Consider the following 21,667-nt stretch of genomic DNA (forward strand, 5'->3'; position numbering starts at 1 on the left):
TAAGAGCACCAAACACAGGAGTCTCTTCTCTATTCTCTTCGTACTGACTTCATAGAAGCATATTAGCATACATGTGCATCGTGTAGAGATCTGCGTCAGCAAATTGTGTCAGAAGAGGACGCGGAAGGAGGTATGGGAGCACTATAGAGGCAAAAGAGGACGCGGATAGATCCTTTGGAGTAGTGGAGAGGTAGAAGAGGATGCGAAAAGATCCTTTGGAGTAGTGGAGAGGCAAAAGAGGGTTGGGAGGACAAGCGCTACAGGTGAGAGTCCTTGTTTGTCCTTTCACTATTTTCTCACTGCGTTAAAACTACCTCTAAACTTTGGAGGATGTGCCTCTTTAATGAGCATCATTTCTAACTAGATGGGGGTTGGTCGACCATACTGCATGAGAATCTAAGTCTGCTCATTGCATTTACACTGGTTATCCTTGTGAGGACAGCCCACGTGCCCTTTTTGAGTTACCATTTGGCATCACGAACCCGATCGTCGAGGCAGTCTCCATCTCCATATCCAAATAGGCAAAGCAGGTTTCCATTGCCTTTGCCTTTTTGTGATCTTGATCTCAGCCACCTCTTATGATCTTGCTCTCAGCGACCTCCAAAGCGTTGAGTCTGTTACTGCCGAATCACCATCACCCTTGCCTTCTCCTTTTTGCGATCTTGATCTAAACGATCTCCAAAGCTTTGAGTCTATTTCTTGCCACATTGCCATCGCCCTTGCCTTTGCCTTTTTGCGAACTTGCTCTCAACAATCTCCAAAGCTTTGAGTTTGTTGCCTTTGGCATCGCCATCCAGCTTGGTGCCATTGGATATTGCTGAGACAAGTTCTCTCTCTCTCTCTCTCTCTCTCTCTCTCTCTCTCTCTCTCTCTCTCTCTCTCTCTCTCTCTCCCCCCCCCCCCCAAAGCTCTCCTATGCATGTGTTTCACTTGTGTTGTGGTCATGCGACACCAAAATTTGTGTAGTTACAAATCATAACAGTTGCTTGAGATTCTCCATGCATAGTTGTGCGGCTCAAGGCATAGTTGGAATAATGACACCTCAAGTGACCATGCAAGGCTATGGTTTTTCATTTAATGCTATGTTTGGGCATAGTGAGTGAGCGCACAAAGGTTATGTATTACCAACAAGGAAATGGTCACATGCAAAAAGGAGCATAGTTGGGACCATGCATGAGGCTTAGTTATTCATTTAATGCTTTCTTTGTTTGTGCATAGTTGGACATAGTTGGTAACTAAGCCTAGTTCACAAGGCCCTAGTTCGCCTGGAATTGACTCTCATCACATATGAACGGTTTTGTCTCAAAAAAAAGGGACCAAAACCATGCGAATAGAGACCCTGAGGAATTCTCCAGGCTCACTATTCGCTTGGTTCTGACCCTCTTGGCTGATTTTTAAGGGCCTAGTTTGCCTGCTCCTGACTCTCATCACGTGACCGGTTATGTCCTCAACATTGGGACCAGAACCATGTGAATAGAGACCCTGAGGAATTCTCCATTGCAAATGTAGACTAGGCCCAAGCAGGCAAGAAATCCCAAATGAGGATGGGTCTTTGCCTCTGAATTGCGCTCCCAGATTTTCTATGGCGAACAACATTCACTACATTCTCCTCACGGATATTATGCATGAGTTGAATATACAAGAGGACTACTGCCTAGCAATTACGAATTTTTATGAGGCAGACATGGGATTTGTGGAGGATGATGGCATGGGCCAACATCTCCTTGCTGACACAACTATCCACGACACACAGTTCACTTTAAGGGGGCAACTTATCAAAGATACATTCAACGAAGCAAAGTCTAGAGAAGCCAAATTTCCAACAAAGGAGCAGTTTCAATTGACTATAAGACAACTTGGATTGGAAAACATGGGTGTCCCTGTGGCACCTATAGCCCAGGTAGATAATAGTAAATATATTCATTTGTGGGGAAGGTCCATGCTGGAAATGGACAAGAATCAGATGGTAGGTTTCTTTGGACATTCATATGGTTTTGGACATGGTCCAATGATGCAATATTGAGATAAATCTCCTTGTTGACAGAGTTGCTTGTGTAAGACCAAAGGCTCAAGACGAGGGATTGTCACTAGAGTACGCGGCAAGGATGCGGTGTTGTCTCACTACATTGGGTGTTTCAATCACAAAAAGGTTTGTAGAAACAATTCAAGTACTTGACTCTATTGTACGTAGAGCCACTTATGACCCGTGGATGTTGTAATATTGTTTTGTAGATCATAATATACCATAAGGAGTACCGATGACAATGCAAAGTTCCCACTATTTGCAATGAAAGCTATTACAAGATTGTGTGGTGGGTATCCCGTGCCACTAAATGCAAAAAGGCTGATTCTAATAGAGAAACAGTTTTCTCTACACGTCTTTGGCATCGGGTATGGGTGCCAAGCACTTAGAGTCCCCTATTTCATGTTCTACATAGCTCATGCTCTGGCGGTAGGAGTCGAAGATCCAGAGATCTTAGATCCATACAACAAAAGGCCATTTTTGAGGGAAAGAGGACGCTTGATGCCCACGAGGATGTTTCCATCAATAGAGGAAAGAGTTCGTCTGAGGGGCTTGCATATCGAAGAGGCACATAGTGAAGAAGAACAAGGTGCAGCAAAGAGGATAAAAACGACAGGATCATGTCCATCTTCTCCCGCTCCAGACTCGTGATTGTCGCTACATAGCGTGGCATTGCCCAGCATTTGAGTTTCTCCAAGCACTTTGCTTTTTTTCTTTGTGGATGTGGTATAAAGAACGTGTAATTTTTGAGCTCTTAAGAAGCTCCTTCTTCCTTGCTCTATGAATAAGTCGTCTATAAGTCCATTGGTGGAGGTCTAACATGCTATTGGCTCTATTCTTTCCTCCCCCGTGTTTGGTGTGCTTAAAATAACATGTTCTTGCCATGTAGTGGGTCTTTTCCATGCCTTGTGTAGACCATATTGACAATGAGCCGTATATCTTGGCAAAATATGGACCATGGTTGAATAGCATGTGCCATATTGGAATAAAACAAAATGAGTGAGTAGAGTATAGTTTTAAATGTGGTTTGCATATGGGGCATGCTAACTCACCATGTAATGTGTGATATGTTGTCCTCCCCACCCTGCCATATATGCCTTCTTCAAATCCAGCAAGGCTTCTTGAAATTATGTGACCTTAATTTGGTCCCACGAATGTTGCTCAATGTAGTGGAAGATTTTATCCAATGATTTTCACACATTCACCTTGTGATTTTGGATTGCCTCACCACCAGCATTGTCTTTAACCACTTTGTGTGATTGTTTCCATTTGTTAAACAAGTTTCTTTTCTCCTCTCTATCAGAGTCTTTGAGGCTAAACCTAAGAACCCTTCTGGCCTTCACACCACCTATTGATGCTTTCCTAGGTACCTTGTAACGACTTTGAGATTGATGGTCCTCTTCAATTTTGAGATTGCCTCCGTGCAAACCAATGTCAGAGAGAGCTCCCACTAATACTTTGATGACTCTTTTGGACTCACTCTCTGGCTTTAAGGTCCATGCAAAACATATGTACAAATGAACCACCTTTTCAATTATTCTGCAGAGTGCATGGGGTGTATAAATGTGAACTCTACTCAGAGGAATATCAAGAACTAGCTGTAAAGATTTATCTTGACGATGTCTGTTAGGAGCTCTACTCCATTGCACACTCTCAAGAGATTGTGCATTAGCAATTCAGTATAAGCATGGATTTTCCACAGATGCACCTTGTGTTATGTTGTATATGCACTTAAGAGTCTTTAAGTCACCTGCCACATGTGCCATTCGAATGTATAGTCACCAAATCCTTCCATTGAAAGCACACCTCCCTTTCTTTGTTCACTGATGGTGAAGGAATCTGGGTTTGACTAAAAACCCAATGGAGGATTTAAAAATCTTCCTTATCAACCAGTATGTAAAAATAGTAATGTAAAACCAAGAACCATACATGTAATATTTTTGTTATTATAGATTGAAACTAAGTATACCCCAAATTATCCTAGTGTCAGAATATTGTTTTCGCATTGCACGCTGAAGTATTGTGGGTCCTCTTTTATTATTGATGGATCCAAAGCTCTGTTCATGAGGGTAATGGTGACTCTCTCTAGCTTCATGTTCTTCAGGACCTCGCACTCGTCAAGCTTCAAAGCAAACTTGAGAACCCCATTGCACTCCTCTCGACTTATATCAAAGAAGTGAACTGCATACCTTTGCAATGCTTCAAGATCAATAAAAAGATTGTTATGCTCGTTATACTTAACCTCTCTACCCCCCTTGCCTAAGAATGTTGCTTCAATATGGAATGGTGATCCAAGTTTTTCAAACACCTTTTACATGCTAACGTGTTGCCTTTACATTTGATGACTTTGGTAGCAATGATCCTCTTTGTAATTTATTTTGAGACATTTTATCTAATGCTTTGAAGAGTGCCATGTATCTTGATTGCAAGATGCCACTCTCATCAAGTATTGCTTGCACTTCCATCAGGTTCCAGTTGGTTCTCCTTCATGAAGGAGGTAAGGAGCCTCCTTTTCAGTTTTTGAATTTTTTTTGACCTATCATCTCTTCCATTGCTTGTTTTGGAACTAGACGGTTGTAATGTACTCCGGCATTGAAACCTACCCCATTCGAGTTTGGATGTAGCAAAGACCTGCAAAGATAGCACCATGCGTCATGATCAATAATAAGAGAGTGTAAATCATATAAATAAGATACAATAGCAGAAGACGAGACAAGGCCATGATATGCCAGTAAAAGCGAGGAGGAGCCACGGCCACGAGGTGCCAAGTGTTGTGCGCAGGGGAGCTACTGGTGAGCATGGATCTCAGCTGCCTACTGCGGGAGTAGATCACATTCATACATTTTTTCAATGTATGGGTTGCCAAGTGCAATATGATCACGTGGATGAGAGCTATCATTGAGCGTCGCTTTTTGAAGCCGTGCATGATTGAATCTTATATCCATCCTTTTAAACAGAGAGAGATATGAATCCGAAGGCTAGGAGTGGGAAGTAAGGCTAGCATTGGGAGGAATCTCTGAAAAAATGAATAAAACATCGAAGGAGCTAGTATGTGTGCCCCACAACAGAAAAAAAAAGAAAATGAAAACCTTATTCTTTTGTTGTCGAACCAGTGAAAAATCAATTTCACAAACATACAAAATTCCCTGTAGTTCAGCATGGGAAGCCCGGATGGGGCAAGAGCAAGCCTGAATGGGCAGCTAGGGGGGGGGAGGGGGAGAGAGAGAGGGCCTCACTGAATTTGCAAAGCAGCTTCAGCCTTTCAAGGTTGTTTAGTGGCTGCTTCCAGGCCCTTGACGTAAAAGATGTCGACTTTTCTCCACAAGCTGTGGGATCAAGTGTCTGATGCAGTGCTGGACGCATGCCTGGAGCAGGATCCAGAGAGCAAGGTGGCTTGCGAGACATGCACCAAGACTAACATGGTGATGATCATTGGGGAGATTACCACCATTTAAGGCAGATATTAACTATGAGAAGATTGTTCGGAGGAAATCCGATGATGTGGGTCCCAGACATGGCTCAAGGTGTGTATGGACATTTCACAAAGAAGCCCAAGGAGATTGGTGCAGGAGATCAAGGGCATATGTTTGGTTATGCTACTGATGAGACTAAGGAGCTTATGCCTCTCAGTCATGTACTGGCTACCAAACTAGGTGCCATGCTCACAGAGGTAAGAAAGAATGGAACTTGTGCATGGTTGTGCCCAGACGGCAAAACTCAAGTAACTGTTGCATACATGGTTCCCAATGCCCATCACTAGAGTTCATACGGTCTTGATCTCTACGCAGCACAATGAAACAGTTACCGATGACAAGATTGCCGTTGATCTGAAGGAGCATGTTATCAAGCCTGTGATTATACCTGAGAGATGAGAAGACCATCTTCCATCTGAATCCTTCTAGAAGGTTTGTGATTCGGGAGATCCCTGATTCTCAAGAAGAACTTTGACTTCCGTCCTGGTATGGTCTCTAGATCAACGTCCTTGACCTCCGTCATAAATAGATTGCATAAAAGTCAAGATCTCGGTGTGTACTACTTCTAGGATTTATTTGAAATGCATCGGGGATGGTTAAGCATAAGATGATAAAAACCAAGTCTCCACAACAAACCGATGCTAAGTTAAGTACCATTATGTGAACCAAATCCCATGGTAGAAAATTGGGAATATATCCTTGTGAGATGAATCATGTGTTGAAAGTGGTGTGGAGACACAAGCTAACCGAAGGGAAGCCTTTGTCGTTGGAGATAAAAGTCTAAGAGCATTGAAATGTGAATAGAACTGAGTGTATCTGCTACAATTCTGATTCCAAAGAATAAACCATCAGAGCCCATAATAAAGAGCTAATTCTCCTCCGATGAACCAAACCAAAGAAAAGCCAAGAACCGCAGTGGAATTCGTTACTAACCTAAACCAAAGAAAAGCCAAGAACCGCAGTGAGTTCATTACTAACCTAAAGGCTCATCCACAGAAAGACCACCATAAGGAACTGGTCTCTATGAAGCACAATCAAATACAAATGATGTGTCTCCCTAATTTACTACTCAGTCACCCTAGTATAATGATCCCTGGCAATCCAATGGTGGAGATGAAGCCCACATGACATTGCCTAATTTCACATCCACTAGAGCCCACAAGATATGTAGAAGGTCCATTTTCATCCTTACCACTCATCCCAAAATGCCCCTTTGAGAAGAAGCAAGACATGAACCGGGTTTGCATGAGAGCGAGGCATGTGAGCGGCACAGGGATTGACGTTCTCATTGGAACAATCCTCAATTAATTAAGGGATTGACAACCTCTTCATATTGAAACAAGTCAGCTCCATTCTGAATCTTCCTGAGAGTTCATAGTTCTCATTATGATGCTTTGTTCATCGTACAATCCGATACCAATGCACCGGACATAGTGCTTTGTTCATTGTGGCAGTCCGATACTAATGCACTGGACATACTGCTTCAGATCGTCTATATCAAGCATGCTACTTTTTGGGTTAAGATAAATCTATCTTTCAAATGTACAAGTGTGATATTTATGTTTGGTGATATCCAAGCATCATCAATTGGCAATATCATACCACTAGCTCATGAATGTTGTGACTAGAAACTTCAGAAGGCAAATTAAGTGCAACAAAATGGTAGAAATTGGCTTCAAAATGGTTGTTACCATTGTGCGTAATTCACTAGGCATTTTGCCTTATAGGTTGCAAGTTTAGGAGCTCAAGTTGCGGGTAAGGTAAAGAGCCACTTAGTTTGCCTTTTGCAAATGCAAAATACTCATCAGAGCAATTAGGTCTCCCCAATCTCAAAAAAATAAAGTCTTTGAAACATATTAAGTGCGTAAGTGAAGGTTGAGTTTAAGAAATGAAAAGACATATGAAGGTGGAAAGTCTGTGCCCATATAAAGAGGTGTGCAACTTCACATTGTATGTTTGTGTTTCTCTTCTCCTTTATTTTCCCTTTAGTGTTTTATTCTCTTTAAAGTGACCTTGCACTTTCTCTCTCTCTCTCTCTCTCTCTCTCTCTCTCTCTCTCTCTCTCACTCACACACACACACACACACACACACACACACACACACAAAGTGTCCTTTTTGTCCATGTAAAGAGATGTGCAACTTCACATCGTATATTTGTGTTTCTCTTCTCCTTTATTCCCCTTTAGCATTTTATTCTCTTTAAAATGTCCTTGCACTCTCTCTCTCTCTCTCTCTCTCTCTCTCTCTCTCTCTCTCTCTTCTTCTCGGGGGTGTGTGCACGCGCGCTAATAAAAAGAGGAAAATGGTATAACCTTTCTATCACCCAAGTGTGGTAGATTGGTTATGCAATTTCCCTCTTGAATAACAGGTCTTGAGTTCAATTCTCCTTGTCGGATAGATCTTTAAGGTCTCTTGGGATAGTTTTCTACAAGGTTAAAACAATCTTCTTCTTCTTCTTCTTCTTCTTCTTCTTCTTCTTCTCTCTCTCTCTCTCTCTCTCTCTCTCTCTCTCTCTCTCTCTCGCGCGCGTGCAAAGTTGTCTCCGTCTTTCTCATGTCCAACTGATAATGTTGCAAATCTATGTGCTTCGCCATTGCCGTTCCTGCTTGTTATAGACTAGCGCATCGTTTTCGGCGTTATTGAGGGAATCTTTGAATTAGAAATACCTTTTAATTTTCAAACACGTATATGAATTTGGTAAATCATGGATGTAGCTAAGACCTCGATTTTATAAGACACTCATCCAATCTAAACAGTCTCACAATCTTCTCATGCACAATTTCATAGAAGTTGTGCTTCTATTCCTTTCCCACAACCACCTACAAGTAGAAGTATATGAATTTGGAGAATCTTGGATGTAGCTAAGACCCTGATTTATAAGACACTCATCCAATCTCAACAGTCTCACAATCTTCTCATGCACACTTTCATAGAAGTTGTGCTCCTGTTCCTTTCCCACAACCACCTACAAGAAACTTTCGCTATGGCGATTCCTCTTTTTTGGTAAAAGGAAGCTTGCTCATAGTTGCTCTTACCATGTTGTTCTTTTTAAAGCTTGTTTCAGCATGTTCGCACTTTTTTTTTGTTGATTGTAATCGCAGTGTCATTTGCACTAAGATGAGAAAACTACAACAAACCAAAAATATGCGAAATGATTCTCTTGTGTACTTCGTCGAGATCATATAGCCATTGCACAGCCCCTACTGAATCGAAAAAACTCATCTGCAGGCCTTGGGCTATCGGCGAATAATTCTAGAGCTTCGTTTTTTTATCTTATTTTTTGGCACCCATTGATAGTGTTAATGTGACGACCATTCATGGAACACCCACAAAGCAGCTCAATTTTTAGCAGAATATTCCTCAATGTTGGTCTATACCCAGCACCTTCACCACACAATGAAGCCCACAAGTGCCAATGCTTGGTTTAATTAATTTCTCAATGGTGGACTTCTCGAATATCTTCTTTTGGGGGGCTTAATCTAAGGAAACAAAAGTTGAAATGCACTCTTGCAAGGCCAACATTATACATTCATAGAGACCTCAATACTTGAGAGCTGTGTTTTCTGCCTAAAACTTGCCTCTAGCAGAGAAGTATCACCTTACACTTAGAACATCTGACATACCTCCAGTTGTTTCTTTCTAAACTGTAGAGTTGACTATGGGAGTCGGAAGATGAAATTCCAAACAAGCATTACAGAAGGTGACAAGAAACTTCTGTGTTGCCTATAACATCATGGCTCATCTTTAAAAGTTCAAGCTTCATGTGCACATATACCAAGAACAAGCAGAAGCCTTTTTATTAAGGCGAAAAGGCAGACAAGCCTCCCCTTCTGAAGGGCCTTGCTCTAAGCAGGCAACCAAGTCCCCCCCTTATGCAAAACCTAGTATATTAGTTAGTCAATTCTCAAGCTCGTAAGAATGACCTAACAGACAACAAAACGTTTCTTCCAAAAGACATCAATGAATGAAGCCTTTTGTGCCAACCCCTTCGAGACACATCTAGTAACTGTAGACCTGGCAAACAGACTAGAAGTTTGCGCCACAATTGCCCACTGTAGGGTTTTTATCTCCTTTTCTTAATCTCTCTCTCTCTCTCTCTCTCTCTCTCTCTCTCTGTGACACAAACACACACATTTCTGATGATTGACAATCATGATTCTCATGCTCAAGATGGCAAATGCGTAAAACACAGGCAGAAACGCACTGGTCTTTCTGTGCAGATCTCCAACTACATTATTTAGACAATTACCACGCTAGTGATATTGACCAGACAACAACTTTCTTCCACAGGACATCACATAGTTTAAACCTACTGAGCCATTCCTTTGAGACGCATAGTAACTGTAGACCTATTGAGGTGCAGGACTGAACGACGCTATATACAGTGCCGTTTCCGCTCCTGATCCTCCAAATCAAACAAGGTATGCTCACCTACTTGGCAGCAAAGGAGTATTTACCACGGCCGACAAGCTGTATTTACCACGGCCATGTTCTTCTGAAGAGTTGGCGCTCAATAGAAGTCATTGCAAGAGCATTCACCCACCTTGTTAAAGTGATGAATGCGGTAGGAATCTCTGATAATAATATCACGCTTCTCAATCTTCGACATAAGCTTGGTGGCAGCGTGACAATCAGCACATACTCGCAGATTCTTGGACACCCGAATAGTTGTCCCAGGGCCTGTGTGGAGAATACCAAACGAGATTGCAAGTCTTTCACAGTGCCCACATAAAGCATTTTCTTTAGCCTTGTCTGAAAGAGGATTGCGCCGGACAGTTCGACGTCCATCCTTGAACAGAACTTTGTGCTTCTCAATCTTCTCGGTGAGGTCAGTTCCCCGCATTAGAGCTACTTCCGGTTCAGACTCAACAACAACAGATCCTGGATTGCTCCATGCTGCTACAGCTTTAGGAAGAGCATCCATTTTCAATGCATCAATTCTCAAATTATCATTGGAATACACATCCGAAATGCGCGCATAATCATACGCACACTCATGGCCAAAGAAGTTGTCTGTAGCGCAATAAGACTTGTAGCTTGGTAAGAAGGCTGCCCAGCTCTCAATATTAGCAGGTAGAGGAAGACCTTCCAGTAAACGTTCCCCCTCCTCCAGTCGCCCAGCTCGCTCAAGGGTATCTGCAAAGCATGCATATTGCTCCGCATTTGGTGTTAAGGAATGAACCTCACTCATGGACTTCAGAAGTGCCAAGCTTTCATCTACAAGCCCCTTGCTGCTACAGGCATTGAGGAGATTGCTGAACGTTCCATGCACTGGCTTTAATTCTTTCACCATATCCTCAAGCCCATTAAGAGCAGCACTGAAATCTTTCTCAGCCAGAATCGCCAGCCAAGCATTCCAAGTATGAGTGTCCCGAAGAGGAAGTGTTTCATAGTGGACCTGAGCCTCTTCTATGCCAGCCAGATTTGCATAGCTAGTAATAAACGCCCTGCCCAGAGCTGCAGATGCCTCAAGATCTCTCTCTATTACATAAGCATGTAATTTCTTGCAGTCACCAAAACCTCCAGAAGTGTTGCACAATTTCAGCAGTGCAAGTACAGACACTTCATTCGGATACAAACCTTCAAACTGCATATTCTGAAAAAGTCTAAATGCTTCCTCATGTCGACCATGCTGAACATACGCCCGCAACATCGCATTACAAGTTGCAACATTCCACTTCAAGGAGCTGAAGGCCTTGCTAGCATCCTCCAAACACCCACACTTTGCATACATATCAATCAGAGCACTGCACACATAAGGATCACTACCCACACTTTTTCCTTTAATCTCTTCATATATTCTTTTGCCTTCTTCCAAGGAAGGGCAGGCCTTCAGTGCACTAAGATAGACAATATTTGTAAGCTCAGCCCCGGTCAAGTGAAGCTCCTCGAAAAACTGCAAGGCCTCCTCAGGCTGCCCATGCTCAGCAAGTCCCGCCATCATTGCGTTTAGTCCCACCGCACTTGACGACACTTTGTCAAAAACAGCCCGTGCCTCAGTGAAACTTTTAAACTTGGAGTACATATCAATCAGCGCTTTTGCAACTGCCAGATCAGTCTCAAGCCCACGCTCTTTGACCTGGTCGTGAATTAACTTGCCCTGAGTAGCATCTGTCATCATGGAGCAGGCATTCAGAACATTCGCATAGACAGCAGCATCAGGCTGAACACCGTCTGCTTGCATTTGTTGGAAAACCTTAAGGGCTCCCTCTAGGTTTCCCTGATGAGTATGTGCAGATATCAATGCACACCATGATAATACCTTGTCCTTGGGCAGCTTGTCGAACACTGCACAAATCTCATCAAGACCCCCACCGCACTTCGCATACATCTCCATAATAGCAGCCCCTACCTCTGGCTTATCAACCTGGTCCCAGTAATCACTAGTCTTTTGAAATGACCTGCCCTGTTCCAGTGCAACTTGATTTGTGCATGCTTGCTGAAGACCGATATAAGTGGCCGCATTCATTTCGCTAACTTTGTTAATGTTCTCCTCAAATACCTTGACTGCATCATGTAGGTTCCCATACATAGCATAACCAGATATCATAGAATTCCAAACAACCATCTCCCGCTTCAGAGATCTCTGATACACCTCAACTGCATCAATCAAGCTTCTACAGTGAGCATACATGTCAATGATATTACTTTCGATGAGCGGCTCAGTCTCCAATCTGCACTTCTTAATATGTCCATGAATAATTTTTCCCTGATCTAAAGCTCCAACATTTGCACAAGCCTTCAGGACACCCATAAAAGCAATATTGTTCGGTTTCACATTTGCTTGTACCATTTCTTGATAAAGTCTCAATGCCTCAATTGCATGCCCTCGTTGAGCATAAGCAGCTATGGCAGCACTCCAAGTTATTGAATCACGCTTGGGTGATGTCTCAAACTCGCGTCGCACATCATCCAAACTTCCAACAGTCTTATAAGTCTCGAGCAAGGCTGTGGTCACCATGAGCTCAGTCTCGTACTCTGTTCGTGTAATGTGGTGATGGATCACCTTGGCTTCCTCCAAGGAGCCTGTGGCTCTGCAGGCTTCCAGCGCACTTACAAAGACAAAATCATCAGGCTCTCCATGAACATCCAACATCCTGTAGTACAACTTCAGAGCTAAATCACCCTGCCCATGCCTTGCATTGGCAGCAATCACAGCATTCCAGGTGTAAACATTTGGCCTAGTTAATTTAGCAAAAACATCATTTGCATCCTCCACACTTCCCACCATATTGAACATCCGAATAAGGTGGGTGCCTACAAATGCATTGCCCTGGAACTTTGAATCTTGGACAAGACGCCATATGCCCCTGGCCGATTCAAGCCCCTTATTGGCAATACAATGCTGAATGACAAGCTGCCAGATATTGGCATTTACCCGCATCCCCTTCTCATGCATGTCATCCTGGGCAGCCTTTGCTTCCTCCCATCGCTCCTCCTCCACTAGCAACCTGAAGTTGCCAAAAACACCTGCATATCCAATCTTATGATTTTCTGTTGGCACAAAGCTGTGAAAAAGATACTCATATTAGAGGGCAGCAGTCGCAGTCATTAAGTTTTGAATGTTATGCATCAACAAACAAACCTGAATTTTGACTCAACTACAGGAGGTTCAATTTCAACTTGACCCCTAGTAGCAACATCATTAGAGGTTGCATCTTCTCGGGAAGCTTCTGGTAGAGCCTCCTTGGTTACAGCTTCATCAGTGGCCACCACATTTTCTGTGGGCGCAACCAGACTTTCAGTCGAATATTTGCAAGAAGGACCCAGGCGATGAAGACCTGTGGGATAGAAGGCAAGAGGCCGCTGGACACCGCATCCACCTCGTGGAGCGACAACAGAAGAGCTTTGTTGAAGCTGAGGGAGCTCGGTAGAAAAAGCTATGCGTCTAGTAACCAAACAAGCAGGAACCGCCTTTGCCCGCTTCACTGCAGCTATAGCAAAAGTCCTCACCATCTTCGGAAACGCACAAATAGTTGCAACGCCTGATCGAAGAGGAGAAAAATCCTAACGTTCACGCACCCTCGCTGTCGGCCTACTGCCCCACCGCATGAAAGAAAACCCCTTCCTCCGCATTTCAGACGAAGCGTATGGCAGTAACAGCTGCACTTCCCGCCCCCTTTACACCCAGCCTTGGGAGATAGATTGGCCAACGCTCCATCCATTTTGGGACAACCCTCTGTTCCCACCAAGGAAGACACCACTTATGTGTGTGATGTGTGTTTGTGTGTGTGTGTACCTTATACAGTTGGCCTATGAAATAAAACGTTGTATGTGTGTGTTACTCCCGGTAAACGGATCAAAAGAGAACATGCCAGAAAATTAAATAGACTACCCGTGGGGGTGTGTGTACATGTGTATGAGGGATGAGGGGGCAAAAGGAACCATGCTACAAACTAAAATAGACTGCCCATGGGGATGCGCATACATGTGTATGAGGGGGCTTGATCTCTCTCTAATGGGGGGGGGGAGAGGGAGAGAGAGAGAGAGAGAGAGAGAGAGAGAGAAGAGCTCATCCCCTCTATTCTCTTTATTCTCGTCAAAAGAACTAGAAGGGCCCCTAGTTGATTTAAAGTAAACAAGAGTGCTTTGCTAGTTGCATTTGCCTTGAATTAGTGAATATGAGTCGATATTGAAATGAATTTTCTAAAATATCATGAGGGAGTAAACAAATTGGAAAATTTACCAAGTAGGTTGTACACATTCTGGAAAAAGATTATAAGGCCAAACCACAAAAGATACGCACGCGGCAAGTTGCAAATGTTGGGCTAGCCTAGGCAGGTCGCAAGTGCGAGGAGCACAAAAGGCAGACACGCGACGTTGGGCGCGCACGATACTGAGCAATATATGTGAACCGCGGCATGCCTGCAGCATAGGCGAAGAGATGTGGTTTGTTTTTTTTGTAATAAAAGTGTGGGAACTGATGTTGTTTTTTTTTTTCCTAATGGTTAGCACATGTGCTTCAATTCAGTTCAACCTCCCAGTGTTCGAGTCTTGTGAGCTGAGATAATTTTTGCTTGATCGGGGTGATCAAAATGGGAATTTGCAAAGTGAAGAGTTTGGAAACGGGAGGAATTTGGTTAATGGTTGAATAAAAGTGAAGTTGAGCCAGAAGTACAAAAATCACCCAATGTAACCCTCATATTTGATCAAAATTTCCCAAAATACCCTTCAGTTTCACCAAAATTCCCAAAGTACACTTCATTAACCTCGCAAACATCTCTAAAGAAAAAAATTTTGCAACTCTCTCTCAATAGAGGATGGTGATGTGGGCTCTTTTGATCATCATTTTTAGACACAAATGCCTCAATTTGTAAGCTCATTGGCGAACAATTTTGTCTAAGACACTTAAAAATAGATCTCCATTTTCATAAAGGTTAGACTATGCAAAAAATGGGGCAAATCCATCCCAAAATGATGTAAGGGTATATTGGGAATTTTTGAAGTGTGAGGGGTATTTTGGGAATTTCCACAAATTTCAAGGGTATTTTGGTAATTTTCCCCAAAAATATTAATATTCTATCAAACAAAGTTGATTTTGTACTATTAAATTCTTCTTAATCGACTAATTGCCCTAAATTGAGACAAATAAAAACTACAATACACATGTTGCAATGAATAGAATCTTTTTATGTTTATTGGAAACAAGTGTTATAACAGAGAGAGAGAGAGAGAGAGAGAGAGAGAGAGAGAGAGAGAGTGTCCACAAGAGGTAGGTTGTCGCACAAACTATTTCTAATTGAACAATATAAGTATACCATGCATGATGTGCATGAAATGGAATTTTGCACTTGTGCATGATTGGGAGGTAGGAAAGTGATAGCATACAAATGGTATTTCCTATCAAGATGGAAAAGCTTTACGTTAGAGTAATTGTTATGGTCTCAATGAACCCAACTTTGTCTGCCATCTCTATAAAAAATATGTAATGGTGTTTGTGAAGCACGAGCAACATCAATAACTATAATCCTATCTTGATGGATTCCATGTTATATAATACGATGACTAGTATAGGCAATTTGATGGGCCACGAATGAATTCTCTCCATTTGTTAATGCTTGTGTGCCCTCTTCTGCAAACCAAGCCATAGATAGTATTCAAACTTGTAGAATGAATCCTCACATTCTGTGGTTTTCTCAAAGAGATATGACAATATCGGCTTTCCCATCCTAAAAAGAAAAGATTATGTGCAATGCATAAATAGATGTCGCTTCATTGTGTATATAAGAATAAAGTTTGGGAACTTGATGCAAACAATCTTATCTTCTTACTATATATAGTGGAGCTTAAAATTTTTGAGGAAGGATACGACCTCCATGTGTCATTCCTAGGTTCACTTCAAAGAGTACTTCATAAAATGTTTCATTTCTATGAGCTTTGGAACCTGTGAACCTTTTCAACTTTCAACCTGACAAGTTAAAAAACAAGTGACAAAATCATGAGGCCTGCCCATTAGAAGAAGGCAATGAAATAGAAAGGTTGAAAATTAATTCATACATGCCAAAAATGGGATTTCATTAAAAAAGAGAGTTACAAGAGTTCTGTGAAGAGGGGTCAAAGCTCCAAGACTATTTTTCTCTATGTACACTATGGGGTGGGTAGGGATGGAGGATCATCTGTTTTTTTTGCTAGGTGGGGGGGATGGTGGGGGATGACAAGGGGATTGAGGACCGTTCTAGGTGGTGTTTATTTCGGGAGGAGTATGTATATTGAGGAGTGATCAGACCAGGAGCAAAATCTTGATCCCGCTCACGAAGTTCGGTCTTGAGTTATTCACCCAACTATGGTCAAGGATTGAATTGTAGATAGTTGTCGTTTCTTGAATTGTTTGGGTATAGTTGTTTTCGTGGAGAAAGGCATGTAGTTTTTTGTCTTGGCTATTGTCGTGGTCAATGTGGACGTTGAAGTCGCCTATGATAATGCTCACGACGTTGCTATCAATGGTCTCCATGAGGTTTCTCAATTGTGAAAGCAGTGATTGTATTGATGCCTTAGGTGATTTGTAGACATTCACTATATGGATGATGTTGTTGATGGGTAGGGAGAAGAATGTTTGTATTATCTCAATGCTTAGTGATGAAAAGAAAGATTTATTGTGCACCTTGATGGAAGTTTTGTGATACATTGATAGACCATATCCATTGTGATGATGTATGTGTTGAAAGTTTGGCTCAAGGAAGTTTCGTTCGTTTTTTTGTTTTGTTTCTTGCAACCAAAGAATTGTTGATGAGGTGAATTTGAGATCATTTTTTATGTAGTTGATGTGTTTTTGGATGGAGACGACATTCAATGATTGAATTATGTAATGGGTATCTTCTACTAGACTCAATTGTACATTTAAGTGCTCCCACTCCCATCTTGCAGTTGTTTGGAGACGGTCAAGCTCCTTGAGCACTGCAAGGTCAGTTCGAATGTGTGTATTCAATATCGGGCTCAAAATGTGCAAGTTGGCAGGGTCGTAGATACGCGATAATGCGGTGTAGACCAAACCGTGGGCTCGTATGCTAGTAGGGTCAAAAGCTAGAGAAGTCATGGTTAGACCTTGTGATCTGTGGAATGTGCATGCATTGGCAGGTTGTATTGGTAGTTGCTTCCTAGAGACTATGTTGAGCTGATTTCTTCCTACTTGGAACTCTTTTTTTGTCTCGAATATGGGTGTCCAATGTGGCTCAAAGTGATTTTTGAGCAGATGTTGATTTTGAGATCTTTATTTGTTTCCAATTTTTCTATCGAAGAAAGCTATCTATGCAACATGGGAATGTTCGATGGTTTCTATCACTTTGAGAATTCCATCAGCTCCATTCACAAGTCCATCGAAAATGTCGATATTCCCAGAGAACATTTCAACTATCATCCTTGGCTTTAGTTCGAGAACCCCAGCAAGTCCTGCAGTTAGTTGTGAGTTGTTTGGAATGAGAAGGTTCCTTGAGGCTGACTTGTGTGGTTTGTCACGTGCCGTAATGACATATGTACTTGTATGTAGCATGGGAAAAACCTTTTGGTTGCGATGGTCCTTTAATGTGTTGGTGAAGAAAAGATGGGGAGCCGCCACGATGTCGAAGCTCTTGTTTATTTGTGTGGAGTTGATTAGCGACAAGTCTTGCTCAGTTTGTTTCTCAACTCTTACTCGGTTCAAGATCTCTATGAATGCTGTGTCCAATTGGTGCATGGGTATTTGAAGCTCACAACACCTTATGTGAGAATTAAAAATTGAAGGGGCTGGAATATCAAGTGTGTTTTTAGGATCATTAAATATCCAACGATCACACACAGGGCTTGCTTGACAAAGGTCTCCGCAAAAAATTACATCTAGTCCTCCAAATGGTTGAGTGTGATTATGCTTGAGTGCTCGAAGCCGTGTATCTATGATATGAAGCAATCTATTGCATATCAAGGATACCTCATAAAAAACAACCAGCTTGAGATTTATGTACATTTGTGATAGATTGCTCAAGGTCTCATTTGAGAGAGCAATGTTGTTGTTGAGCATCAATGGAAGCCGCAAGGCTGAGTGAATGGTGGTGCTGCCAAAATTATAAGCTGCCTTGCCAGTGTAAGCCATTAGAAGTGTTGTTGGGAGGTTAATGTCACTTCCAATCAATGTGTTGTAGTGTCGCACTAAACCTTGGACAATGGCGCGTATTGTGAAAGTCTTCCCAGTGCCAACACCACCTGTAAGGAAAAGGTGGATAGGGATGTTTGAGTGCACCCTTTTCTTTGTCATGATATCATCATAAAGTTGTCTTTGTTCTGTGTTTAAGCTCATGACAAGTGTATGGTACTCTTCACTTGGGATTCCAAGCAGTTTTAATGGTGTTGCAATACTTGTGTTGTGAGGTCTAGTTTTTGGCAAGTCAAGGTCGAGTTCATAATTGAATATCTCTTGATTATTGCTCCTTGTGGAAGAATTAGATGATGACTCTTGCTTGCTACTTGCCAAGATCTGAACTTTCATGAACTTTTTTTAATTTTCAATAATTGTACCAATGTTGCTCTGAAACTTCTCTCTCCATGTTGTGACACTTGTGTCAAATTCAGACTCACTACTTGTGAAAGGGATAAAGAGCAAGCAAACCTCATGATAATGTCTCTCATCATCGATCTCTCTATTGAAGTTCACATACCTTATGACTCGGGGCTTTTTTCGCTTGCGCTACACACCATCTGAGTTGGTAAACTGGCTTGCATATTTGGCCAAGCATAGATGTGATAGATGGTGTGGTCTTTTTGTGTATTTAGTGACAACATCATCGAAGAAAATGTGTGTGTCATCAGGATGAAGCATCTCCAAAGCAACTCGTCTCTTTAGTAATAGTGTCCTTTGAGGCTAAAAATCTACGTTGATGAAAACAAACTGTCTGCTAGCACTATGCAATGGCAAGGAGAGTGCAATATATGCTGCTTGTTGTGCTGAAATTTCCTGGCTTGAGAAGGGTACTCCCAATTTTCTTAAGTCATTCCAAGGTGGGCAAATTGTTTTTCTTGCAGTTATCAAGAACAGTTTTAATCGCCCTACTTGTTGTCAAGTCGTGTTTTGTCACGTAGGATGTACAATATGATGCAGCTCCATGAGCATTGAAAATAAATTGGATATCAATGTTACCATCCCATAAGGTGCACAAAGATTTATTGAAATTGTTTGTGTAGATGTCCTTTGGATGTTGTTTAAGCAAAAGGGTTGGTTCTATAAGTGTGAAAGAGAGTGTCTCAAGATATGAGTTCTCATCCATACATAAAAAGTTCAACCATTCGTTGAAGTTCAATGGTGGTTCTTGGCAAAGACTTGCAAGCAATTCATCAAGTTTCTTTTTGTTTGCAAGAAGTGTAACATTTAATGGCCTAGTAACTTGTGTGTAGCGGAAAATAGCATGAACATAGTGAGCATTTCCTTAGAATAGATTCCTAATGAGATTAACAAGAGTGCTTGGGTGGAGAAAGCAACAAAAAGCATAACACCTAGTTAGATAGCATGAACAATACTTCAAAAGAGAGAGAAATTAAGCAATTGACAACAGTTGAGGACCGCATTTGCATGGAGCCAGTCCCCCCTCCAAAAGGCTTTGTATTATGGTTTCTCCCATCAAGAGAGACATTTTACAATACAATTTCTTGTGTTCCTTCAATACTAACTAGTGCAATGAAGATGGAAACTTCATGCACTAAGCAAAACACTTATCAAACACAACATCAATTCCCTCATGGTCTCAGACCCAAGACCTCACACACCTTCAAAGATGGTGAGAGCTAGCGGGGTATGAGAGTAGATTGAGAGGAAGAAGGAGTATTCTTACGAGAAAGATGTACATCTCCTCACAGAATCACTCATATTAGCATAGCTTAGCTTAGTAATTAGCATGGTAGAGGAGATGCATGCATTGAAGCTTGGCTCTTGGTTGGATTTGCATCACAAAGCCAAGAGTTGTTGGTGTAGGCCTCCCTTCTCACAAGCTTGGAGTAGGTGATAAACTCTCCAATAAAGCTTGAGAAGGAGAGAGAGTCTTCTTTACTTCACACATGAGCTAGTGTGAGTGTGTAGGTGATAATGCCTTTGAAAAATCATCCCCCTCTCTCTCTTGGTCGACCCCTCTTGCTATTTTCTCTTGCTAGCATCCTATTGGACCTCCCCAGGCTTAGCCAATGGTAATTAAGCAGCATAAGTGATAGCCTTCTGACATGTGTCCCCCTTTCCCCTTTTGTGAGAGCTTTAGGTAATTATTTAATTTAACTAAACTCTCATTGGACCCCTTTGCCTCCTGGCCAATAGGAATCAAGCAAGCCATTGGGTTGCTGAAAGCTCATTGGTCCCCTTGGGAGAGTGTCCAATAGTCTTTTAGAGAGCTTAATTCTTATTGGTTCTTTTATTAAGTGTTTTTAAATTAATTAAACTAGATTTACTCTAGCCTAATTCTCATTGGTCCACCTCCAAGGCCATCCAACAGGAATTGGGTACACCTTGTGGGCATCTGGGCTAGGGAGCTGACATGTGTCCCTCATTCCCTTTGTGTAAAGGGAGTGTGTGTGTGTGTGTGTAAGTTTCTCTCTCATCCCCTACTTGCAAGGCTCGCCCCCTCCTATGTAGGGATTGCTAAAGACTTTTGGGACACACACAAAGCATCCAATTCCCCCAATGTTTGACCTTTGGACACAACCTTTGAATTCTGGAACCTTAGCATTTTGGAAGTCTTAATGGGCTGAACCTTAGGATCTTTTAAGCCCATAGTTGCACATGGCTCTTTTACAGATGCCCCCCCCTTTGGATCCCTATTTTCCCTCCTTTGGATCCCTACTATGGCTGGTCTGCTAGCTTAACCAATATTCTAGCTTTTTCTCCCGTGGCACTTCCCCATAGTAAATGATCAGTTTAACATGAGAAATCATTTAGGAGAATTAGATATTGATTACTATGACAAGAAGTATATTCTTCCTTGAATCACTTGTTTCTATTGGATGCAATATTATTGTTTCCTTGGCAAGAGGACGAGGAAATCCAAACCGACAAGCTTTTTTATGGCTTTTACATGTCTTTCGACGTGAATGGGTTTGAATATTCCTGAGCTCATCGCTTAACTCATCCTTGTCAATGGAGATGAACGTATCAACAAAGCTAATCACATTGCGATCCTCAGACACACCAAACAATGGTGCGTTTTTAATCCAAAGCAACCCGTGCTCATGTTGGCTTCCTCTATTGTGGAATTCAAGAAGTCGATAATCTTGCCAAGTATTTTGGAGTTGCGTTTGAGCTCTTTCTTTAGTGATTTGAATCTATGAACATAGTAGCGAGGAGTGATTATGGGATCAGAACGAACCAAGGCTCGAATGAAAGCTATTGCTCTGGAAATCACATGCGCGTATTTGCGGGTTAAGAAGTGCAAGACATTTATGCAAAGGCTCCTACCTCTGCTCTGCGCATGATATGGTGATGAAGAATGTGGGTTGACCTATTTGTCAAATCATTGCAAAGACATTTCGCTTGAGTTTGGCTTTGTAATCGCATGATGTGTGAAGAGTCTCAAAATCACGATAGCCAAGTTGAGATTGAAGAACTTGGTCAATATTAGTACTACCTTGGACGTCACCTGCACATAATTGTTTTCCTTGTAGTTTTCCTTGTAGTTTTCCTTTTCATAGATGTATCCATATAGAGCCCAAAATCTTGGCTTTGATGA

General features: G+C 42.0%; 1 protein-coding gene and 1 pseudogene across 2 annotated transcripts; one reads left to right on the forward strand and one right to left on the reverse strand.

Annotated features, from left to right (window-relative positions):
- Positions 1–5,328: 5,328 nt before the first annotated feature.
- Positions 5,329–5,971, forward strand: LOC147422877 (S-adenosylmethionine synthase 2-like; annotated as a pseudogene).
- Positions 5,972–9,557: 3,586 nt separating this feature from the next.
- On the reverse strand, positions 9,558–13,652 carry LOC147422878 (pentatricopeptide repeat-containing protein At4g13650-like). 2 transcript variants are annotated; one of them, XM_086501007.1, is made up of 2 exons: positions 13,084–13,652; positions 9,558–13,006 (listed from the first exon to the last, which is right to left on the reverse strand). In XM_086501007.1, the coding sequence occupies exons 1-2, from the start codon at positions 13,452–13,454 to the stop codon at positions 10,009–10,011; spliced, it is 3,369 nt and encodes a 1,122-aa protein (XP_086357133.1). In that variant the 5' UTR covers positions 13,455–13,652; the 3' UTR covers positions 9,558–10,008. The 2 variants fall into 2 exon arrangements, with proteins under 2 accessions (XP_086357133.1, XP_086357134.1); XM_086501008.1 differs by having other exon boundaries at positions 9,558–12,968; positions 13,084–13,219.
- Between the last annotated feature and the right edge of the window lie 8,015 nt (positions 13,653–21,667).

The sequence above is a fragment of the Adiantum capillus-veneris genome, chromosome 26, assembly GCF_014529385.1.
Source record: "Adiantum capillus-veneris isolate H3 chromosome 26, ASM1452938v2, whole genome shotgun sequence".
Classification (NCBI taxonomy): Eukaryota; Viridiplantae; Streptophyta; class Polypodiopsida; order Polypodiales; family Pteridaceae; genus Adiantum; species Adiantum capillus-veneris.